General features: G+C 46.0%; 1 protein-coding gene across 1 annotated transcript in view; it reads left to right on the forward strand.

Moving 5' to 3' along the window:
- The window catches only part of sh3d21 (SH3 domain containing 21), a 112,447-nt gene extending 91,083 nt beyond the window's left edge, over positions 1-21,364 (forward strand). Inside the window, exons 12-16 of the mRNA XM_048558265.2 lie at positions 6,383-6,453; positions 9,547-9,662; positions 15,290-15,540; positions 16,729-16,792; positions 19,068-21,364. Of these exons, the coding sequence (XP_048414222.2) occupies positions 6,383-6,453; positions 9,547-9,662; positions 15,290-15,540; positions 16,729-16,792; positions 19,068-19,115 (550 nt within the window). The 3' untranslated portion in view covers positions 19,116-21,364. The remainder of the gene's footprint in view (positions 1-6,382; positions 6,454-9,546; positions 9,663-15,289; positions 15,541-16,728; positions 16,793-19,067) is intronic.
- Positions 21,365-21,669: the final 305 nt, after the last annotated feature.

A 21,669-nucleotide genomic window follows, 5' to 3' on the forward strand; every position in this document is an offset into this window, starting at 1 on the left:
GTGTCAATGTGTTAAGTCGATCCTCCACCTCACTCCATGTGCCAGCAGCTTACTGAGCAAGCACACTGCACGGGAAACCATCTCTCTGAGTTTGAGGGGAGTGGCCCTCAGTGATGGAGGTACCCTTCATCTGGGGAGGTGTTTGAGGGGAGTGGCCCTTAGTGATGGAGGTACCCTTCATCTGGGGAGGTCCCAGCGCAATAAGACAAGGGCAGCCTCCCCATTGCAGTCCAGGGAATTTGATTTGATCACGTCCAGTCGGGGTGGTCTCATTCAGGGGCTCCATGACTCTGCAGGCCACGGAGTGGTCCATTGTCTCTGCAGACAGCTGGGGCTGGGGAAATGACCAGGCACCATTCAGGAATCTGCAGTGTCTTGTCTGGGACTGTCTGGCACGTTGCTTTAGCAAGACGTTGCTGGGGTTGGAGCATTTGAGCTGTAGAGAGAGGCTGAGAGCTTTTTTTTCCTGGAGCATTGAAGGCTGAGGTTTATAAAGGTTTATAAAATCATGGGAATCAGCATTCCCACAGGATTGGCCTTTATCTTCTCCTGCAAGATCCAGGATTTTATTTTGTTTAATCAAGAAATATGTGTGTCACTGGCTAGGCCTGCATTTATTGCCCATTCCTAATTGCCCAGGGGGCAGTTAAGAGTCAACCACATTGCTGTGGGTCTGGAGTCACATGTAAACTAGACCAGGTAAGGATGGCAGTCTCCTTCCCTCAAGGACATTAGTGAATCAGATGGGTTTTTCCAACATGGATTCATGGTCATCATTAGATTTTAATTCCAGATATTCTTTCGTATTGAATTCAAATTCCATCATTTGCCATGGGCAGATTCAAACAGGGCTCCCTGGAACATTACCTGAGATTCCTAGGATTTTCTCCTTGCTAGGGGTCAGGGCACAAATATCAGGCACACTTGTACCCATACAGCTCTCTCTGCCCTCTTAGGCACTGGCCTCTCCTGCAATAAAGCAGAAAAGGCCTGAGGTCTACCAATGGACTGAGAAACAGCACAAAGGTCACACAGCATTCGTGGTGTGGAAGGTTGTGAGGCCAACAAGAGCAAGTGGGGGAAGTTAGTGCACCATATAGTGAGAGTGGATGAGCATGGGTTTCGGTGGGAGATGGGTGCAGCAGAAGAGGTAGTCTGGCACTCACACTGGCAGAGAAGAGAAGGTCAATGACCATCTTCAGCAATGGTGCTTTTCCCTTCCCCCTCTGGAAACAGCACTGACCTGGGAGTGACCTCAGATAAAGCTGACGTGATTCAATGGCACAGCTCCTCTGGCCTGCCCTGATCACCTGGTTCTCCTGGACGATGTCGGAAACCAGAGTGCCAACTGCCCCTCCTCTGACATGTTCAGACTCTGACCTTGACCAACCAGGCAGCTTCAGAACACCAGCGCTCCCCCAGGTGCTCAACAGACTTTGAAATGTAGCACGGGCAGAGGGGTTACTGGTGGTTTGGTGAATATTTGCTGAGAATATCTGCTGTGGAAATAGTGCATGGTCAGGTGGGGCTGAAATCAGAAAGAGAGATGCCATGGGGCAAGGTAGATAACTAAGGAAGTGGGTTTGATAAGATAGTGTGAGAAAATAAACGAGGCCGTGGACAAGAAAAGCCCTTCAAAAAAACTTGACATGACTCATACTCAGCTAAGAAATCATGAGGTTTACCCCAAGGACTAACCCACATTAGTGACAGCAAAATACCAGTAATGTTGTAAATAATGATTCTACCCAGTGACAAACACTCCGGTCCAGGCAGTTTCCATCCAGGGATTTAGAGGAAGCAGATCAATTGCAGATTCCTAGTTACAATCTGCCAACGTCCTCTTAGTTTAAGAAACGTTCCTTTAGATTAGACAATTGCACACATCACTTAGATTCAAGATAGCTGAGAGGGTTGAAGTAGGGAATTATGGAACAGTTTGTCAAACATCTATTGTTTGGAAATTCCTAGAGTTTACATTTAAAGGTAGGGCGCTTGCAAACCTTGGTGTTTTTATCAGCTAATCAGAGGCAGGCAGCATAAATTTATAAAAGGTAAATCATGCCCAGCAAGCCCGACTCTTGTGATAAGCAGCTGAAGGGATGGACAGGCAAGTGTTTACAGTTTTTATTTAAATGGATGTTCGTGCTAGTTATTTGGCCTTCTGGAAGGCATCTGGTAAAATTCCTCATAGCTTGAATTGAAGATTTCTAATAGGCATTCAATAACATGCTGCATTGTAGGTTACTTCTTATATTGTGTGGGTAGGTTGGGGTAAAGTATGGGACAATATATCAGCATGGGTAAAGAAAATTGCTCACTGAGCCAGGATAAATGGTCCCCTTTCAGGATTACAAATTGTGTCCAATGGAGCATCACCGGGATCAGTGATGAGACAGCAACTGGTTGCTATCTCTAGTAGCTTCCGAAATTGGTCTCAGCCCAAACTGATCCATCACTAGTTGTCTGGCTACTTGGGTACTTCAACGGAACAAACAGAGGCTTGTGGTGAGATTGGTTAGTGATAGCCTAGCCTATGAGGTGCTGACTTTGGTTAGACATTGGTCACAGCCAGTGAGTTTCAACTGAGGAAATTGATTGGGTGAAGATCTTAACCCCATCCAGTTTATCGGACTGCTTTTAACACCGCCTTCCCACTGCATTGTGAAAGTTCCCTTCTCAAGATATCTCACCAATGGTCTGTTGACCCAATTTATGCTAAACTTCAATGACCTCCTCAAATAATTTATTCCAGACAAGTACATTCAATAACAGTAAGTTTTACCTAAAGTAATCCTTTTGACAAGTTAAAACAAAGTTATATTACAGTGCTGCGTCACAGCATGGTGGCTCAGTTGTTAGCACTGCTGCCTCACAGTGCCTGGGACCTGGGTTCGGTCCCAGCCTTGGGCGACTGTGTGGAGTTTTTTCGCCATGTCTGTGTGGGTTTCCTCCAGGTGCTCCGGTTTCTTCCCACAGTCCAAAGATGTGCAGGGTAGGTGGATTGGCCATGCTAAAATTGCACGTGGTGTCCAGAGATGTTTGGGTTAGACATGGGAAATGTAGGGGTATGGTTCTGGGTGCACTGCTCTTTGGATGGGCAGTGTGGACTTGTTGGGCTGAATGGCCTCTTTCCACACTGTAGGGATTCTATGAATCCAACCAGACCCAGCATATAACAGCTTTTCAAATAGGGCATTGTTACACGGTGGTAGTGTCTCTAAACTCAAGTCCTTCTTGCCCCGGAGGTGTGTAATTGTGTGTCTGAGCAGGTTGATTGAAGTAACTATGAGACCTGATCACCCAGAATCCGCTGTGCATGCACCAATTCTGCTAAATTGAAAAATGACAGATGGAGTTCAATCTGGATGAATGCAAAGTATCGTATTACGGCACAACAAGCAGGGCAGAACTTGTACAATTAATGGTAAGGCCTTGGGTAGTGTAGTAGAACAGAAGGACATGGGGTTTCAGGTATAAAAGTCTTTGCAGTTTGCATCACATATAGACAGGGTGGTTAAGAATACGTTTAGCATGCTTGCCTTCATTGCTCTGTCCTTCAAGTACAGGAGTTGGGATGCCATGTTGAGGTTGTATAGGACATCGGTGAAGCCTCTTCTGGAGTACTGTGTCCAGTTCTGGTCGTCCAGTTATTGGAAGGATGTTATTGAACTAGAGAGGGTTCAGAAGAGATTTACGAGGATGTTGCCGGGTGTGGAAGGTTTTAGTTATAAAGAAAGGCTGGATGGGCTGGGACTTTCTTCACTGGAGTGTAGGAGGTTGACAGGTAATCTTATAGATGTTCAGAAAATCATTAGGGATGTAGATAAGGCTATTAGTATTTTCCCTAGGATAGGGGGACTTTGAGATAGTGGGCATTGTTTTAAGGTGAGAAGAGGGAGATTTAAAAAACACATAAAAGGCAAATTTTTTACACAGAGGGTGGTTCATGTGTGGAATGAACTTCCTGAGGGAGTGGTGCGTGTGGGCACAGTTACAATGTTTAAAAAAGACACTTAGATAAGTACACGAATAGGAAAGGTTTGGAGGGATGTAGGCCAGGAGCAGGCGGGTGGGACTAGTTTAGTTTGGGATTATTTTCAGCATGGACTGGTTGGGCCAAAGGATCTGTTTCCATGCTGTTTGCCTCTATGAAAAGATTTGTATCCTACATTAACTCCAAATTCTCCTGCCCCTATCCGAACTCCCAAGTCCTGTTCACCTCTTGGCTCTGTACCAGCTGTCCTGCCCTGGTTCCTCATGAAGAAGTGACTGAAATTTTAAATTCTACCTGCATGTTCAAACCCACCATGACCTCACTACATTCTGTAATTTCTCCCAGCCCTACAATCCCTGGAAACGCCAGACCTGACCTCATTGTAACTTAATCCACTGTAACATCAGTACCAGGCTTTCAGCTTCTTCAAGAAATTTCAAATATACTGCCTTAATTTAGCTTTTTGTCCCTAGTCCTAACATTCTTTTATATTGTTCAGTGCCTGTTTTTTTTCTGATTACAATTATTTGAAGCTCCACAGGATGTCTCACTTTGTGAAGGCTGCTATCTAAATGCAAGTTGTTGCCTTCTTAATTAGACTGTGCTGCACAGGTGTGTAGCAGATGCAGTTTGTTATAAAATATGAGGAATTATAATGTATCTTAAATGGTAAGTTATCAGGTGGATTAGGGAAGGAAGGAACTATAGAACTTAGAACTGTACAGAATAAAAACCAGAAGAACTTGGGATGCTGTAAATCAGGAACAAAAACAGAAGTTGCTGGAAAAGCTCAGCAGGTCTGGCAGCATCTGTGAAGAAAAAATCAGAATCAACGTTTTGGGTCCAAAGACCCTTCTGAAGAGGTGCTAAGCTTTTCCAGCAACTTGTGTTTTCATTCATAGAACTGTACAGCACGGGAACAGGCCCTTTGGCCCACAAATCAAAATCTGTTGATCCACAGAACTTTCGAATTGTCAAAAAATACACAAACAAAGAAAGCAAAAGCCAGACTTCAATTCAAAACTTCTATGAAACTTTCGTTCAGCTGCGTTTAGAGTGCTGCATGTCCTTTACTGTGCAGGACAGATTCACAGTGGATACATGCGATGTGGATGTCACTGACTGGGCCAGCATTGCTTGCCCATCCCTAATTGCCCTTGAGAAGGTGGTGCTGAACTGCTTTCTTGAACCGCTGCAGTCCTTTTGGTGTAGGTAGAACACACTGCCGTAAGGGAGGGAGTTCCAGGATTTTGACCCAGTGACAGTGAAGGCAAAGCAATATATTTCTGAGTCAAGATAGTCAGTGGCTTGGAGGAGAACTTGAGGGCGGTGGTGTTCCCATCTATATGCTGCCTTTTAACTTTGAGATGATCATGACTATGGGTTTGGAAGCTGTTATCTGAGGAGCCTTGGTAGGTTTTTAGAGTGCATCTTGTAGATAGTACACATTGCTGCTGCTACTGAGCGTCGGTGGTGGGGGGAGTGGATGCTTGAGGGTGTAGAGCCAATCAGGTGGGCTGCTTCGTACTGGATGGTGTCAAGCTTCTTGTGTGTTGTTGGGGCTGTGCTCATCCAGGCAAGTGGGGAGTATTCCATCACACTCCTGGCTTGTACCTTGTAGATGATGGATAGGCTTTGAGAGGTCAGGAGGTGAGTTACTTGTATTCCCAGCCTCTGAACTGCTCTTGTAGCCACTATGTTTATGGGGTGAGTCCAGCTGAGTATCTGGTCAATGATAATCCCCAGGATGTTGATAGGGGCAAATTCGATGATGATGATAACATTGAATGTCAAAGGACAATGGTTTGATTCTCTCTTGTTGGAGATGGTCATTGCCTGGCCCTTATATCACGTGAATGTTACTTGCTGCTTATCAGCCCAAGCCTGGATACTGTCCAGATCTTGTTGCATTTGAACATGGACTGCTTCAGCATCTGAGGAGTCACGAATGGTTCTGAACATTGCACAATCATCAACAACGATCCCCATTTCTGACTTTATGGTGGAGGGAAGGTCATTGATGAAGCAGCTGAAGATGGTTGGGCCTAGGACACTGCCCTGAGGAACTCCTGCTGAGATGTCCTGGTGCAATGGTTGATCTCCAACAGTCACAACCATCTTCCCTGCGCCAGATATGAGTCCAACCTCTGGAGAGGTTTCCCACAGTGACTGAGAGTTTACTGTGTGGCATCCCTCCTTTGGGTATATTAGTGATCGCATGGATTGCAAACAACCTCAAAGACAAGATGAGGGAGAGAAAGTCACACAAAAGGATGTTCAAAATTAACAGCAGATTTATATAATAATGCTTTATTTTACCTTGTAAAAAAACGCAGAGGCAACGAGATGTTGAACAGATGATGATCACAAATGCTGTCATTACAGAGTTAATGAAGAACATGCTCACCCTCCACAAGACTGGAATAAACCAGCCAGAGACAAGGGCACTGATTCAGGTAAGATTGTCTGTAGCAGAATAACAGTGCACATAACTGAACCCGTAGTACAGGGTGGAATTGGAGCACTGCTTACTGTTAAACCCAATCAAACTGCCCCAGTGAACACTACCAAGCACAGCTCAAGGAATCTTTGCCGGAACGGGATAGAGAGGTCTTCGCTCTGAATCAAACCTATATTGGATCTGACCTGCTATCCTGTGATGGTTTATACATACAGGGTAAAGTAAGGAGATGCAGTGGGTGAGGTAAATGGGTAAGGGGCATGAGGTGGGTGAGGTAATTGGGTAAGGGGCATGAGGTGGGTGAGGTAATTGGGTAAGGGGCATGAGGTGGGTGAGGTAAATGTGTAAGGGACATGAGGTGGGTGAGGTAATTGGGTAAGGGGCATGAGGTGGGTGAGGTAAATGTGTAAGGGACTTGAGGTGGGTGAGGTCTATTTCCGACATACAACACTTTGAAAGTGTTTCATTTGCTGTGAAGTACTTTAGAAAATCCTGAAGTTATAAAGGTGCTATCAGAGTCAAAGCTTTGTTTTGAGAGTTACAATCTGCTCTGTTTGCAGTGAGCAATGCTCCTGAATTGACATTTCGACTGATACAGTGATGGGAATGGAAAGGACAGAAGTTCCGTAGCAGCTTTTATATTGAGCATTTCCCTGTTATGGGTTCAGTTTAAAACCACTTCTCTGTATCGCTGTAAAGTGAGTGTCAGCAGCCATACGCTGAAAGTGATTCAGATGACTGTGAGTCATCAAGCAGTCAAGTTAAGGCTGGCCTGGAGAGGAAGCACAAAATGTAGACTGACACTTCAAGATGGTCCTTAAGGAGAGTTGCTCTGCCAGTGGTGTGATTCTTTGACTGAGACACTAAACTTATGACCTGTCCAGTCCCAGAAGAGGAGTGGTGTCATAGTAATGGCGAAAGATGGCACCTGAGGATTGGCGACTCTATCATTGGTTGGGTCTGGTGCTGATGGGAGCAGCAAACCAGTGGCAGAAGAGCTTCACAGCAACATTGAGGTGGACCCAGCAGCAAGAAATGTAACTCTGACGCTGGTGGGTCCTGCACGGGGGTGAGGGCAGAGGAGAATCAACCCTCCGGTGAGAAATGGTGGCTTCATCATTGGCTGGTTCCAGGGTGGAGGGTGGTGGGACCATGGGAGACGCAGCATGACAGCAAAGGCGACCTGACTGATGGACTGTTTTAAGCCGTATCTCTCTTTTTTTCTCTTATTCTTAAAACTATTCAAAATGGCACCAGATCACAGCAACACTGGAAAAGCTAATCACTGTATTTTGTTGCATTTCTCACTGTAAAATACACGTAACAATGAAATCATTCACTCATTCATTCATTAATGACACTGGGTGAATAGCCCAGAGGCCCGGGTTAATTCTCTACTGGGAGGTGGTGGGGAGTGGGCGCAGTCGCTGGTTCATCTCGCTCTGAGACCACCGGTGGAATTGAAATTGATAACCCAGTTCTGGAATTGAGCTTGTCTTCAGTAGTGATATGTGGTTCTCTTGTCTGGTCTGTGTGTGACTCCAGGCCCACTGCAATGGGGTTGCCACTTAACTGCCCTCTGAGATGGCCAGGCATGCTACACATTTGGAGATGGGCAAGAAGTGCTCACATACCGTGAAAGAATAAAGAAATAAAGTGTGACCGCTCCTGACCAAGAGGTCCTATAGCTATATTAAGAATAAAAGGGTGGCTAAGGATAGAATAGATCCCCTCAAAAATCAGCATGGCCGTCTATGTGTGGAGCCATAGGAGATGGGGGAGATTTTTAATGAATATTTTTGGATGAATTAGAATCATGGGTGCTAAGGAAATAAGGGAAACAAGTGGGAAAGTTTTGGACTGCATGCATATTACCAGAGAGAAGGTGTTTGCAGCCTTAAAGCAAGTGGATAAATCCCCTGAGCCTGATCAAGACTGTCCTTAGACATCGTGGGAGACTGGGGAAGAAATTGCAGAGGCTCTTACAGAGATTTTTGCTTTGGCTTTAGCCACTAGTAAGGTTCCTGAAGACTGGAGGGTTGCTAATGTTTTCCCATTGTTTAAGAAAGCTGACAAAGAAAAGCCAGGGAACTGCAGGCCAGTGGGCCTGACATCAGTGGTAGGCAAGTTATTGGAGAGGATACTGAGGGACAGGATCAACCAACATTTGGGATAATCTGATTCAGGATAGTCAGCGTGGATTTGTGCGCAGGAAGTCATGTCTGACAAATCTTTTAGAGTTTTTCGAAGTGGTAACCAGGAGGATAGATGGGAGTAGGATAGTGAATGTTATCTATATGGACTTTAGTAAGGCTTTTGACAAGGTCCCGCAGAGCAGGTTAGCCATGAAGGTTAGGTCACATGGGATCCCGGGAGAGCTAGCTAATTGGCTTCAAAATTGGCTCGATGGTAGAAAACAGAGGGAGATGGTTGAAGGATGTTTCTCAGACTGGTGGCCTGTGACTTGTGGTGTGCCAAAGGGGTCAGTGCTGGGACCTTTGTCCTCAGTAATCAAGGGCCCAAGCAATACTTCACCTGCACTTCCCAAAATCTAGTCTACTGCATTCTCTGCTCACAATGTGGTCTCCCTCTACATTGGGGAAATGAAGCATAGACTGGGTGACTGCTTCGCAGAACATACTGCTTGCAAAAAAGACCCTGAGCTACCAGCTGCCTGCCACTTTAACACAGCACCCTGTTCCCTGACAAATATCTCTGTCTCTGGCTTGCTGCAGTGCTCCAGCAAAGCTCAGTACAAGCTGGAAAAACAACACCTCATTTTCACTTGGAGACCCTCTAACCCTGAAGCAGGGACACTACCACTGCACCACAAGAACCCTTTAAACATGGTCTGCAGATATTTTCTAACCAACCTATTCAGAGGTATGTCTGAAGCATTGAGTTGAGTGGATGGTAGATTTCAATGGATCATCTGACTCTGAAATCAGGTGACCTCTTAGACATGGAGAAAAGGACTGTGCTCCCAGTTTTCATCTGATGCTGGATAATATTAAACTGGGGTGAATTAAAACCTGTTCTCTGACCCCAGAAGACTCTGAGTTACTTTGTTTCTGTTCCCTCCCCTCAGATTCGATGACCTTCGACATGCTGGCTGCATCCACAGAGAAGCTGACACACCTGACAATGGACAGGCCCAAAGCCAAAGGGCGTAGACCACCCTCTCCTTTAGTGGCGACATCTAACGTGAGTCTTTCATTTGCCTTTTGCGCCTGAACAGCTCTCGTCACTTGCTTGAGGGAAAAATCCCAAATCTCAAAGCAAGTTTTAGGAGGGAAAGCAATAAAGACACAATGGATCCCAAAGGGAAAGCAGCCTTAAAATAATAGGACTTTACCAGATACACGAAAATGCTTCTGTCTTCGTCCAGTCTCTGGGTAGATGTCCTGTAACATTGTTCTGTATGAAGAGCACGCAATGGAACTTGTGGCCAGGGTTCTGCCCAGCCTCTGTTCACACAGAGAATTTCCATTCTCACTAATTGCAAGGACACAGGTACACAGAAATAAGGAAGTCTTGCTCTAAATGTAAATGACTTCGCTGAGACCACACTTGCCATACCATGTGCAGTTCTGGTCTCAACATCTAAGGAAAGATGCATTTGCCTGGGAGGTAATAGGAGATAAGGTCAGGGCATGTTTAGTTTGGAGATGAGGAGAAATTTCTTCACTTAAAGGATCGTGAATCTTTGGAACTCTCTACCATAGCGGGTTATGGATGCTTCATTGTTGAATATATTTCAGGCTAGGATGAGAGATAATGGGAACTGCAGATGCTGGAGAATTCCAAGATAATAAAATGTGAGGCTGGATGAACACAGCAGGCCAAGCAGCATCTCAGGAGCACAAAAGCTGACGTTTCGGGCCTAGACCCTTCATCAGAGAGGGGGATGGGGAGAGAGAACTGGAATAAATAGGGAGAGAGGGGGAGGCGGACCGAAGATGGAGAGTGAAGAAGATAGGTGGAGAGAGTATGGGTGGGGAGGTAGGGAGGGGATAGGTCAGTCCAGGGAAGACGGACAGGTCAAGGAGGTGGGATGAGGTTAGTAGGTAGATGGGGGTGCGGCTCGGGGTGGGAGGAAGGGATGGGTGAGAGGAAGAACAGGTTAGGGAGGCAGAGACAGGTTGGACTGGTTTTGGGATGCAGTGGGTGGAGGGGAAGAGCTGGGCTGGTTGTGTGGTGCAGTGGGGGGAGGGGACGAACTGGGCTGGTTTAGGGATGCAGTAGAGGAAGGGGAGATTTTGAAACTGGTGAAGTCCACATTGATACCATATAGCTGCAGGGTTCCAAGGCGGAATATGAGTTGCTGTTCCTGCAACCTTCGGGTGGCATCATTGTGGCACTGCAGGAGGCCCATGATGGACATGTCATCTAGAGAATGGGAGGGGGAGTGGAAATGGTTTGCGACTGGGAGGTGCAGTTGTTTGTTGCGAACTGAGCGGAGGTGTTCTGCAAAGCGGTCCCCAAGCCTCCGCTTGGTTTCCCCAATGTAGAGGAAGCCGCACCGGGTACAGTGGATGCAGTATACCACATTGGCAGATGTGCAGGTGAACCTCTGCTTAATGTGGAATGTCATCTTGGGGCCTGGGATAGGGGTGAGGGAGGAGGTGTGGGGGCAAGTGTAGCATTTCCTGCGGTTGCAGGGGAAGGTGCCGGGTGTGGTGGGGTTGGAGGGCAGTGTGGAGCGAACAAGGGAGTCACGGAGAGAGTGGTCTCTCCAGAAAGCAGACAGGGGTGGGGATGGAAAAATGTCTTGGGTAGTGGGGTCGGATTGTAAATGGCGGAAGTGTCGGAGGATGATGCGTTGTATCCGGAGGTTGGTAGGGTGGTGTGTGAGAACGAGGGGGATCCTCTTGGGGCGGTTGTGGCGGGGGCGGGGTATGAGGGATGTGTTGCGGGAAATACGGGAGACGCGGTCAAGGGCGTTCTCGATGCTGCTTGGCCTGCTGTGTTCATCCAGCCTCACATTTTATTATCAGGCTAGGATGAACTTGGTCTCTTGGGAATCCAGGGACATGGGGCAGTGAAGTTGAATTGATGAGAAAGATTATTCATGATATTATTGAAAAGAGAAAAATGTTGCTGAAATTGTTTATCTCGCAGTCACCAGGGCAAATGCCAGACTTCACACAGTCAGCACAACCTAAATGATAGTAGGAAATGTTGCTGATTGGTTAGTAAGTCAACTCTGACTAATGTAGACGATGCTGTGAAGAAAACATCAGGGAACTATAGTCTCCCTGTGCTACTGGATATTTCAAGTAAAAGACACAAGACACACACATATTTGTTTAATTTGTAGACAGTGGGTCATTGTGAATGAATGTATACCACTTCTAACAAACCATGTTATGAGCCAAATTGATTATCTGACTGAAGCTGACATTTTCACCAGGCTGTGGAGGGCCGAGAACCAGGGAACAGTCTTGAAATAAGGTGGGCCATTTAGGATAGAAATGAGGAGGAATTCCTTTACTCAGACAATAGCGAATCTTTGGATTTCTATACTCCTGTACCACATTCTGAGTTTTAATTCTTCATGCCTAATTTGATTATCAATGTATGAGATGTGGGCATGTTACAAATTTGATTCTTAGGCAGTTGGTAGGTCGTAATCTGAGGTGCATTCGACACATCACATTCAACAAGCTTTATATTAACCTGATTCAAATCATTAAGGATTAAAACTTGGGGCAAAAGATTGCACAATAAATGACAGGAACCCAGAAAGTACTTGAGATCAAAGGGACATCAATGTGCACTTGCATGAGAAACTATAGAGCATTGTGAACACAGGCCAGTCCATCACACAAACCAGCCTCCGATCCACTGGCTACATTTATATTTCCCACCACCCCAGGAAAGCACCAACATAAGCAAAGACCCCTCCAACCCCAGTTATATTCTCTTACGCTCTTGGGCAGAAGATACAAAAGTTTGTTTTCGCATAAAAACAGTTTCAAGAATAGCTTCTTCCCCACTGTTGTCAAACTTTTGAACAGATGTCTCAAATGTTGATCTCTCTCTCTCTCTCTCTGCACTTTCTCTGCAGCTGTAACACTGTATTTTCACTCTGTTCTGCTACCCTGATGTACTTTGTATGGTACGATCTGTTTGCACGGCATGCAAAACAACACTTTTCATTGAATCTTGGTACACATGACAACAATCAATCAATCGATCCGATTAATCAATCAGTCAGATCCCTGAAGGTAACAGGGCAGGGAGATAAGATGGTTAAGAAGACGTGTGGGATACTTGTCCTTCTTCGCCAAGGCTTAGAATGCAGAGTGAAGAGGTTATGCTGGAGCTGTGCGAAATATTCGTTCGGCCAGAACTGGAGAGCTGCATTTAGTTCTGGTCACCACAATATAGGAAGGCTGTAATTACATTGGAAAGGATGTAATGGTTTACCTGGATGATGCCTGGACAAGAGGGTCTGAGCTATGAAGAAAGATTGGGTAGACTGGGATTATTTTCCTTGGAGCAGCGAAGATCGAGAGGGAACCTAATAGAGGTGTGTAGGAATATGAGGGAGATGGATGGGGAAAAGGAAGGCACTTTTTCCATTAGTAATAGGGTCAAAAACCAGGGGATTAGCTTTAGGTAAGAGGGAGACAGCTAAGAAGAGAATTGAGGAGAATTTCTTTCACTCAGTGTGGGGTATGAACTTGGAACTCATGATTTGAAAGGATGGTTGGGTCAAAAGCACTTGTAACATTTTAGCAGTATTTAGATTGTCATTTGCACTGCAGTAGCCTAGAAGGCTATTGGCCAAAAGCTGAAAAAGGGGATTAGAATAATCAGATCTTTGTTGACAAATGCAGACACAATGGGCTGAATGGCACCTTCTGTGCTGTAAATGCCTACGAGTTGATACAGGAATATTTGGGAAAATAGCATTAAGCCATGATTTATTTGAACTGGGAGTATTTCCCACCCTTGCTGCTAACCCCTTTGTTCCTATTGGTCATTAGTGGAGCTAATGGCTGACTCAGAATTGCTCAGCAAGTGCGTTCAGTAACATTTAACGATGGATATTTTGTTTTGGGTTTTTTGAGCTTGGACTATTATAGCTTCGTCACAAACCTTGGCCAATCAAAATCAACTTGACAACCAACCAGCGCAATTGTCCCCTTCAGAGCAGTGTGTTGCAATCATATGAAATTTGGCATTCTTGCATTTGTCCTGACAAACGTAAGATGAGAAGTTTGCAGCCAAAGTGTCTCCCATTTCATCAGACACAAACTTACTGAATCGTGGAAAAGATTCTTACGATCTCCTCCTACTCTGACTTCTTCTTTTCTTAAAGTGTTAAATAGTGATATTGAAAGCGTGACTGTAAATGGTAATAACCGGAAACGAAGTTCTGAACAGGAACCATGCAATGCCAAATAATGTTTAGAATGAATTTTGATGTGTTTTTCTTCTCAAAATGCCCCCTCATTCTATGAGAAGTCTCCGTCAAAGAAGTCTCTATAACCTCTTATACTGTCAGAAGTTACCAACCTATTTCTCACCCTCCCCCGACTCCAGTAGGGTCCCAATACCAATCGGCTTCGGAGGGGGCTTACAGAGAGATTAGAAGCTGCAAGGCCAAAGATGATCTGGAGGAGGGGCTTGGCTCAGTAACACTGACTATATGTGAATAAGCATTTCTTAAAAAGATTTCTTACTCATTCACTTTCTCATTCCTCATTTCTTTTCCCCTTATATTTCCTCCCTGGGAGAGTTGGAGAAATTTGTTGCTGTTTCAGGCCTCCCTCCCAGGTTGGGATTCTGGCAAATTGGCACACAAGCCAATCGTCTCCCTACACAGGCACAGGGAATGCACAGAGAATTTAACCTGGCAGTACCCATCACAGGATGGGCCAGAACCCTGCCTCTGTAGGTCTAGCTACAGAGCCACACTGGCACAGACCTTGGCATTGGACAGCCCTTCGAGCTTGTCACCACATCACCAGAGCACAAAGTGGCACTGACCACCATTAGTCCAAGGCAAGTCACAGCATCCAGCTGAGGTCAGGCAGCCCTACTTGCTCTATCAGGTCTGGAGGACCAATTTAATAATCCCAGTCTGCTGCTCCCACCTCTCTGCAAATTCCCTTTCTCAATCATTTATTAAATTCCCATTTAAAAAAAAAATTCATCCCTGGTACATGGACACCTCTGGCCGGACCAGGATTTGTTGCCCAGAGGGCAGTTAAGAGTCAATGACATAGCTGCGGCCACGTGTCAGCCAGGCTGGCTAAGGATGGCAGTTTCCTCCCCTAAAGGGCATTAGTGAACCAGATTGATTTTTCTGACAATTGGCAATGGATTCATGGGCATCATTAGACTTTTAATTCCAGATTTTCTTTTTATTGAGTCAGTTTTCACTATCTGCCACGGTGGGGTTCGAACCTGGGTCCCCAGAACATTGCCTGGGTCTCAGGATTAACAGTCTAGCGATAATACCACTGGATTGTTTCTCAATCTATTTCAGACACAACATTGCAGATTGTAACAACTCATGACCTGAAAAGAAAATCTCCTCATTTCCTTCCTGGTTCTCGAAGTAATTATTTTTGAGCCCACGTCCTCTTGTTACTGAGCCTCCAGTCAACAGAAGCAGTTTTGTCCTCTCCACTTTATCTTAGCTCTTCACAGTATTGAAACCCCAAATAAATCTAACCGTAACGTTTCTCTGCTTTAAGGTGGACAATCCCAATTTCTCAGCAGACTGTATGTAAGCGAGGTCCCACTTGTCTGGTCCTGCTCTGAGAAAGCATGGCTTTTGATTGATTTCTCTTTGTTTCTTCAACTGCCTGTAGCAAGATGTCAAAAGGCCAGCACAGCTCGCAACAGCAGCTAAGTTCACACATGGGATCACCCAGCAGTCAGAACAGCCCTCACTGAAAACACACAGGGCAACAGCTGGCAAACCAGCAACAGGCTCAATAAATTCAGCAAGCAACCCTCAGAGAGAGGCAGAGAGTGAGGACAAGGCAACTACACTCGTAGCATTGAGAGCGGAGGTCCGAAGTCTCCAGCTGAGCTTCGATCTACTGAAGAACCAACATTTGTAAGTAATGTTCGATTCAGAAATGTTCTCAGACTCATTACATCTAACAGGGGCAGCTCAGCACCATCAAACTGCAGAGAGAGATCACCACCAAACTGGGGTTAGGAGAAAGAGGGAACGTCTTCACACCAGGGACGGGAGAGAACATCATTAAGTTGGAACGAAATGAAGATAGTGGGAAATGCCGATGCTGGAGAATCTGAGATAACAAGGTGTAGAGCAGGATGAACACAGCAGGCCAAGCAGCATCAGAGGAGCAGGAAAGCTGACGTTTTAGGCCTTGACACTTCTTCAGAAATGGCGTACATTTCTGAAAAAGGGTCTGGACCTGAAACATCAGCCTTCCTGCTCCTCTAATGCTGCTTGGCCTGCTGTGTTCATCCTGCTCTACACCTTGTTGTCTCATGGTAAAACATGGAGATGTGGAGCTGATGGAAATGGAAATGGGGAATTGCTGACAGAGTGGAGAACAGAGTGTGACGCCTAGTGTCCCAACAAGTATAAAACCGATTGATGCAATACTGCATGGTGTCGTACTGACCAGTGTGATACTGCCCAGTCTGGTATTGTGTAGCGTGGTCTTGCTCAGCGTAGTGCTGCCCGGTCTGGCACTGCCCAGAACGGCACTGTGTGGTCTGGCACTGCCTGGTCTGGCACTGCCCAGTACGGCACTGCGTGGTCTGGCACTGCCTGGTCTGGTACTGCCCAGTATGGCACTGCGTGGTCTGGCACTGCGCAGTATGACACTGCGTGGTCTGGTACTGCCTGGTCTGGCACTGCCCGGTCTGGCACTGCCTGGTATGGCACTGCCCGGTGATGTACTGACTGGTGTGGTAGTAAATCTGTGCTGAGTGCTCTCATTTCAGTGAGGTAGCCATCATTTCTCAGAGAGCTGGTGTTTGATTGCTGTGCATTGATCACAGGTGGTTAGTTCAGACATTGAGCTGGTGGAGGGTGGGCTCAGCCAAGATATCACTCATAACCGTCTGGCCACTCTTTGAGACGATAGCCTCGGGCAGCTGCCAATCCATACCAGTGTATAGAGACCAGCACCATCACAGGGACAGCAATTGGACAGAGAGAATTAAGGAAGTATTTGTGTTTTGTAAGTTACTTCTGTTTGTTTTTATCTGTCAGAGCGGGAACATACTTAATGAGACTTTGGGGTTTTTCTCTTTATGCTCACAGGAGAGATATAGCAGCTTTAAAAGAAGAGATAGCAGAGGAGCGGAACAAGCGAAACACACTGCAGGTAAATATCCTGCTAGAGGACATGTCTCTGAATTATGACAATATCTGGTTAAATTGAAAGAGAGAAATGATTCTAATGGGAGAGCCCAGGACAGGTGAGTACTGAATTCAATTCAGAGTCAATGACCAGCAGGACTTCCTGACACAAAACGCAGCGAAAATCTGGAACTTTCTGTCAAACAGCTGATGAAGCCGGGGATCAATCCAAAGTGATAAGGGAATTTGAAGTGTGGAACAAGAAGGAGTAGCAGGGAGGAGGCCATTCAGCCCTTAAGCCTGCACCATTATCAAGAAGATCATGGCTGATCCAATTGTGGCTTTAACCACACTTCCTTGCCTGGCCCTGACAACTCGTGATTCATTTGGAGTTCATTAACTTGAATTTTATTTGATGAGTGAGCCTTCATTGCCTTCTTGGCACGAGATTTTCAAAGATTAGGAACTGTCTGAAAGAAGGAATTGCTCCTCATATCCACATGAAATGAGAGAGCTTTTACTTTGACACTCTTTTGCCTGGAACCTCCAGTCATAGGAAGGACCATCCTCTCTGTGCCCACTCTGTTGAGCAGCCTCAGAGTCTTCCTTATGTTTCTATAAGATCTCCTTTCATTCTTCAAAACTCCAATAAGCATCAGGCGCAAGCTGCTCAAACCTTTCTTCTCCAGACCACACCTTCATCGCAGGAATTAACCAAGTGAACTTTCTCTGAACTGGTCCCAGTGCAAACATATCCCTTTTTGAGATATCAGGCCAAAACTACATACAGTGGTCTCACCCACGTCCAAGATTTCACTACTTTTATACTCCATTCCCTTCGCACTAAAGGCTACCATCTGTTTGCCTTACTAATTTCTTGCTGTGCCTGCAAACTAACTTGTGATCAGACAGGCTCCTCTGTACCACAGCATTCTGCAATCCCTCACTGTTTAAATAATACTCTGCTGAGTGGTGTCCCTGTTCCTATTTTCATACAAGTAGTCAGAATCAGTTCACAAAATAACTTGTCAGAATTTATTTTTCTGTGGACTGACTGTGAATCTCCTTCCTTTAGAAGCTTCACTTCATTGGTTGTTCCCCGCTTGGTATGGTAGACCCTTACTCACCCCTAGCCTGGCCGTCCCACTCTCTCACTAATGCCCCAAGGTCCATGACAGACTCGGTGACATTGCTTGTCTGTGCTGTCACCTGCTGGTGAGTTTGAGCAGTGCACATTTCAGGGGGCACCGTTGGTTCAAGCAGAGTTGTCTGGGTGACCCGAGTAGAATTCCTAGGGAAGTCTGCTATCTGGGGCCCAGCTTGCAAGCACAGTCTGAAAGGTGAGCCCAGAAATATCTCTATCCCTGGCAGCTCACTGGGGAACCTTTTGAGAGTTTTAGGCTGCAAGAAAATACACAGTTCAAAATGGTCAGAAATCCTGTATCACTGGAGTTTTGTTAGCAAGTTTAGAAGATTGGTTCAGCATGTTATTCTGATACTAGTCATTTCCAAAGTTTTCTGGTTTCCCCCTTCACCTGCATTGTTGTTTGAGCCATAGTTTCATTTAAATAGAGCCAGGAGTCCATTTAACTCCATCACCCGCTAAGATAGTGTCAGCAAGCACTCCTTCAGCCAGTGTTAAAGTCAGACGTATTCAACCTGAGGATACAGCAATGCAGTGGTTATGCTTGTAAACTAGCAATCCATCAAAAACGAGTTCAAATCTCATGGTAACTTGAGATTGTGAATTGAAAAGATATTTGGCAAAATAGAAAGCTGGTGTCAGTAAAACGAACATGTCCGGTTGTTCGTCAATGTCCAGTGGGCAAGTGTTGTCCTTCTTTGGCCTGTATTTGACTTTAGTCCGACGTTAACAGCGTTACTTCTGTCACACCCCTACCAAACTGTCATATCAAACTGGGCAACCGATGAGTATCTCATTTCCTTCTGACTTGCCACTGTTGGCTGAGACAAATCTGAACGTTTCTCGTGTTGAGGGGTCACCTTTTGCGGGGATTGTGAATTCATTTCAAACTGATGAACACTCTGTTGGTTATACTCGCAGTGCCATTGTAGAGCCTGCGAGCGGCACTGCTGAGCAGTGCCTGCTATAGTCTAGACAAACTCAGCAGCAATGTCTGTATCTATCTCTGGGGGCGCTAGTGAGAAGAGGGGCTGGTGGAGAAGATCTATAACCTGTAGATACTCTGATACCAAGAATTATTGCAATCCAACAACAGTAAATGAAACGTATGTTTTTGATCTGATCTGGTGCATTAAAATATTTTGTTTTGTTTCAGGCAGAGGTTGAAAAACTGAGAGGAATCACAACTCTACAAAAGCACTGAGTTCAAACCTTGTCCCCACCCCTGATTCCTGGCCCCAGCCTGTTACCGTCCCTCTGTGAATATAAAATTCAATGTCCTGGTCTCAGATCAGTTTGGAGTTTGACAAATGTAAAGCCTATCCGGGCAATGTGGGATTGTTTGCTCTGCGCATGTCGTATCGAGTGGTGGTGGAGGCCTATGCAATCTTACCGTCAAAAAACATCAAGACACAGAGCCAGACAAGAAACCACCAGCTTGATACCATTGGGCTGCAGGGTTCCCACGCAGAATACAACTTACTGCTCCTAATGTGGACTTCACAAGCTTCAAAATCTCCTCTGCCCCCACTGCATCCCAAAACCAGCCCAGCCTGTCTCCGCCTCCCTAACCTGTCCTTCCTCCCACCTAGCCCCTCCTCCCACCTCAAGCTCCACCCCCATCTCCTACCTACTAACCTCATCCTGACCCCGTGACCTGTCCGTCCTCCCTGGACTGACCTATTCCCTCCCCTCCCCACCTCCCCACCTATACTCATCTTTACTGGCTTCATCCCCACCTCTTTGACCTGTCTGTCTCCTCTTCAACTATCTTTTCCTCCATCCACCTTCTATGCACTTCCTTCTCTCTCCCTATTTATTTCAGAACCCCTTCCCCCTCCCCATTTCTGAAAAAGGGTCTAGGCCTGAAACGTCAGCCTTCCTGCTCCTCTGATGCTGCTTGGCCTGCTGTGTTCATCCAGCTCCACACCTTGTTATCTCAGATTCCAGCATCAGCACTTCCTACTATCTCTTATTAATTTACCTGCTTTGCACAGCCAGAAATCTAACAAGTATGCTTAGATAGGGTGGCTCAGTGGTTAGCGCTGTTGCCTCGCAGTACTAGGGACCCGGGTTCAATTCCAGCCTCGGGTGACTGTCTGTGTGGAGTTTGCACATTGTCCCTGTGTCTGCGTGGGTTTCCTCCAACAGGCCAAAGGTGTGCAGGTTAGGTGTATTGGTCTTGGGAAGTTGTGCAGGCTAGATGGGTTAGCCATGGGAAATGTGGAGTTATGGAAATAGAGATGCCCTTCAGAGGGTCAGCATGGATTTAATGGGCAGTATGGCCTCTCCCCACACTGTGGGATTTCTATGTGAAAGATCTGGCCTTTTCCATCCCCAGGGTGATCCTGCTGAAGCCCCATCTTTTGGAAATACACCTCCTTTGTCATCACTCCCCACATTAGAGCCTTCCTTTTCAGACACCTTTCAGATGACCAGATCACCAGCCTTAGATGGTGTTGCAGGATTGCTGGCTGGTATATTGGGTGAGAAACTCCAGTGTTCCTTTTCAAACAATGACAGTGGGTCTTTAACACTCTCTTCAGCAGACAGGGTTCCATCTCATGTTGCATCAGGAACATTAGCCTTAAATCAAAGCTCAAAATGCTGGAGAGGGCGATGACGCTAAAAACAACAAGCTGGCCGTTATTGCCTTGCTGTTGGTGGGATTGTGCTCTGCACAAATTGGCTGCTGTGTCCAATACAAGGGGAGGCAATGGTCTTGTGGTTATATCGCTGGACTATTAATCCAGAGACCCAGATAATGTTCCTGGGATCAAATCCCACCACGGCAGATGGCAGAATTTGAATTCAATGAATATTTGGAATTAAGAATCTAATGATGACCATGAATCCATTGCTGATTGTCAGGAAAAACCCATCTGGTTCACTAACGTCCTTCAGGGAAGGAAACTGCCATCCTTACCTGGTCATACCTATATGTGACTCCAGACCCATAGCAATGTGGTTGACTCTTAACTGCCCTCTGGGCGATTAGGGATGGGCAATAAATGCTACCTAGCCAGCGACACCCTCATCCCGAGATTGAATAATAAAAAACTGCGACTACATGCTGAAAGTTTACAGATCCAGGTTAATGATTCATATCTGAGGAGTTCTTCCCCATCAAAATGCATCTCTTAATCAGAGATCCAAGCTGCAGAGGCGATTTCTGATATTTACGAGAGCTTCCAAATAGCAATTGACTGAGAGGTTTTATGAGAGAGCCTGAGACTGTGATAGGCGCTATAAAAACGCAAGTCTTTCTGGACCAAATAATTTCAATCCTCTGTCCCAATTATTCATCAGCAATTCCACTGTATTGCCATCTGGTCTTGACATGGGATCCATTGCGCCTGTGGCCTGCAGTCAGGTGTCAGAAAGGAACCTGTGACATACTGCGGTGATAATGGGAACTGCAGATGCTGGAGAATCCAAGACAATAAAATGTGAGGCTGGATGAACACAGCAGGCCCAGCAGCATCTAAGGAGCACAAAAGCTGACGTTTCGGGCCTAGACCCTTTATCAGAGAGGGGGATGGGGTGAGGGTTCTGGAATAAATAGGGAGAGAGGGGGAGGCGGACCGAAGATGGAGAGAAAAGAAGATAGGTGGAGAGGAGAGTATAGGTGGGGAGGTAGGGAGGGGATAGGTCAGTCCAGGGAAGATGGACAGGTCAAGGAGGTGGGATGAGGTTAGAAGGTAGATGGGGGTGCGGCTTGGGGTGGGAGGAAGGGATGGGTGAGAGGAAGAACAGGT

This window comes from Stegostoma tigrinum, chromosome 24 (genome assembly GCF_030684315.1).
Source record: "Stegostoma tigrinum isolate sSteTig4 chromosome 24, sSteTig4.hap1, whole genome shotgun sequence".
Taxonomy (NCBI): domain Eukaryota; kingdom Metazoa; phylum Chordata; class Chondrichthyes; order Orectolobiformes; family Stegostomatidae; genus Stegostoma; species Stegostoma tigrinum.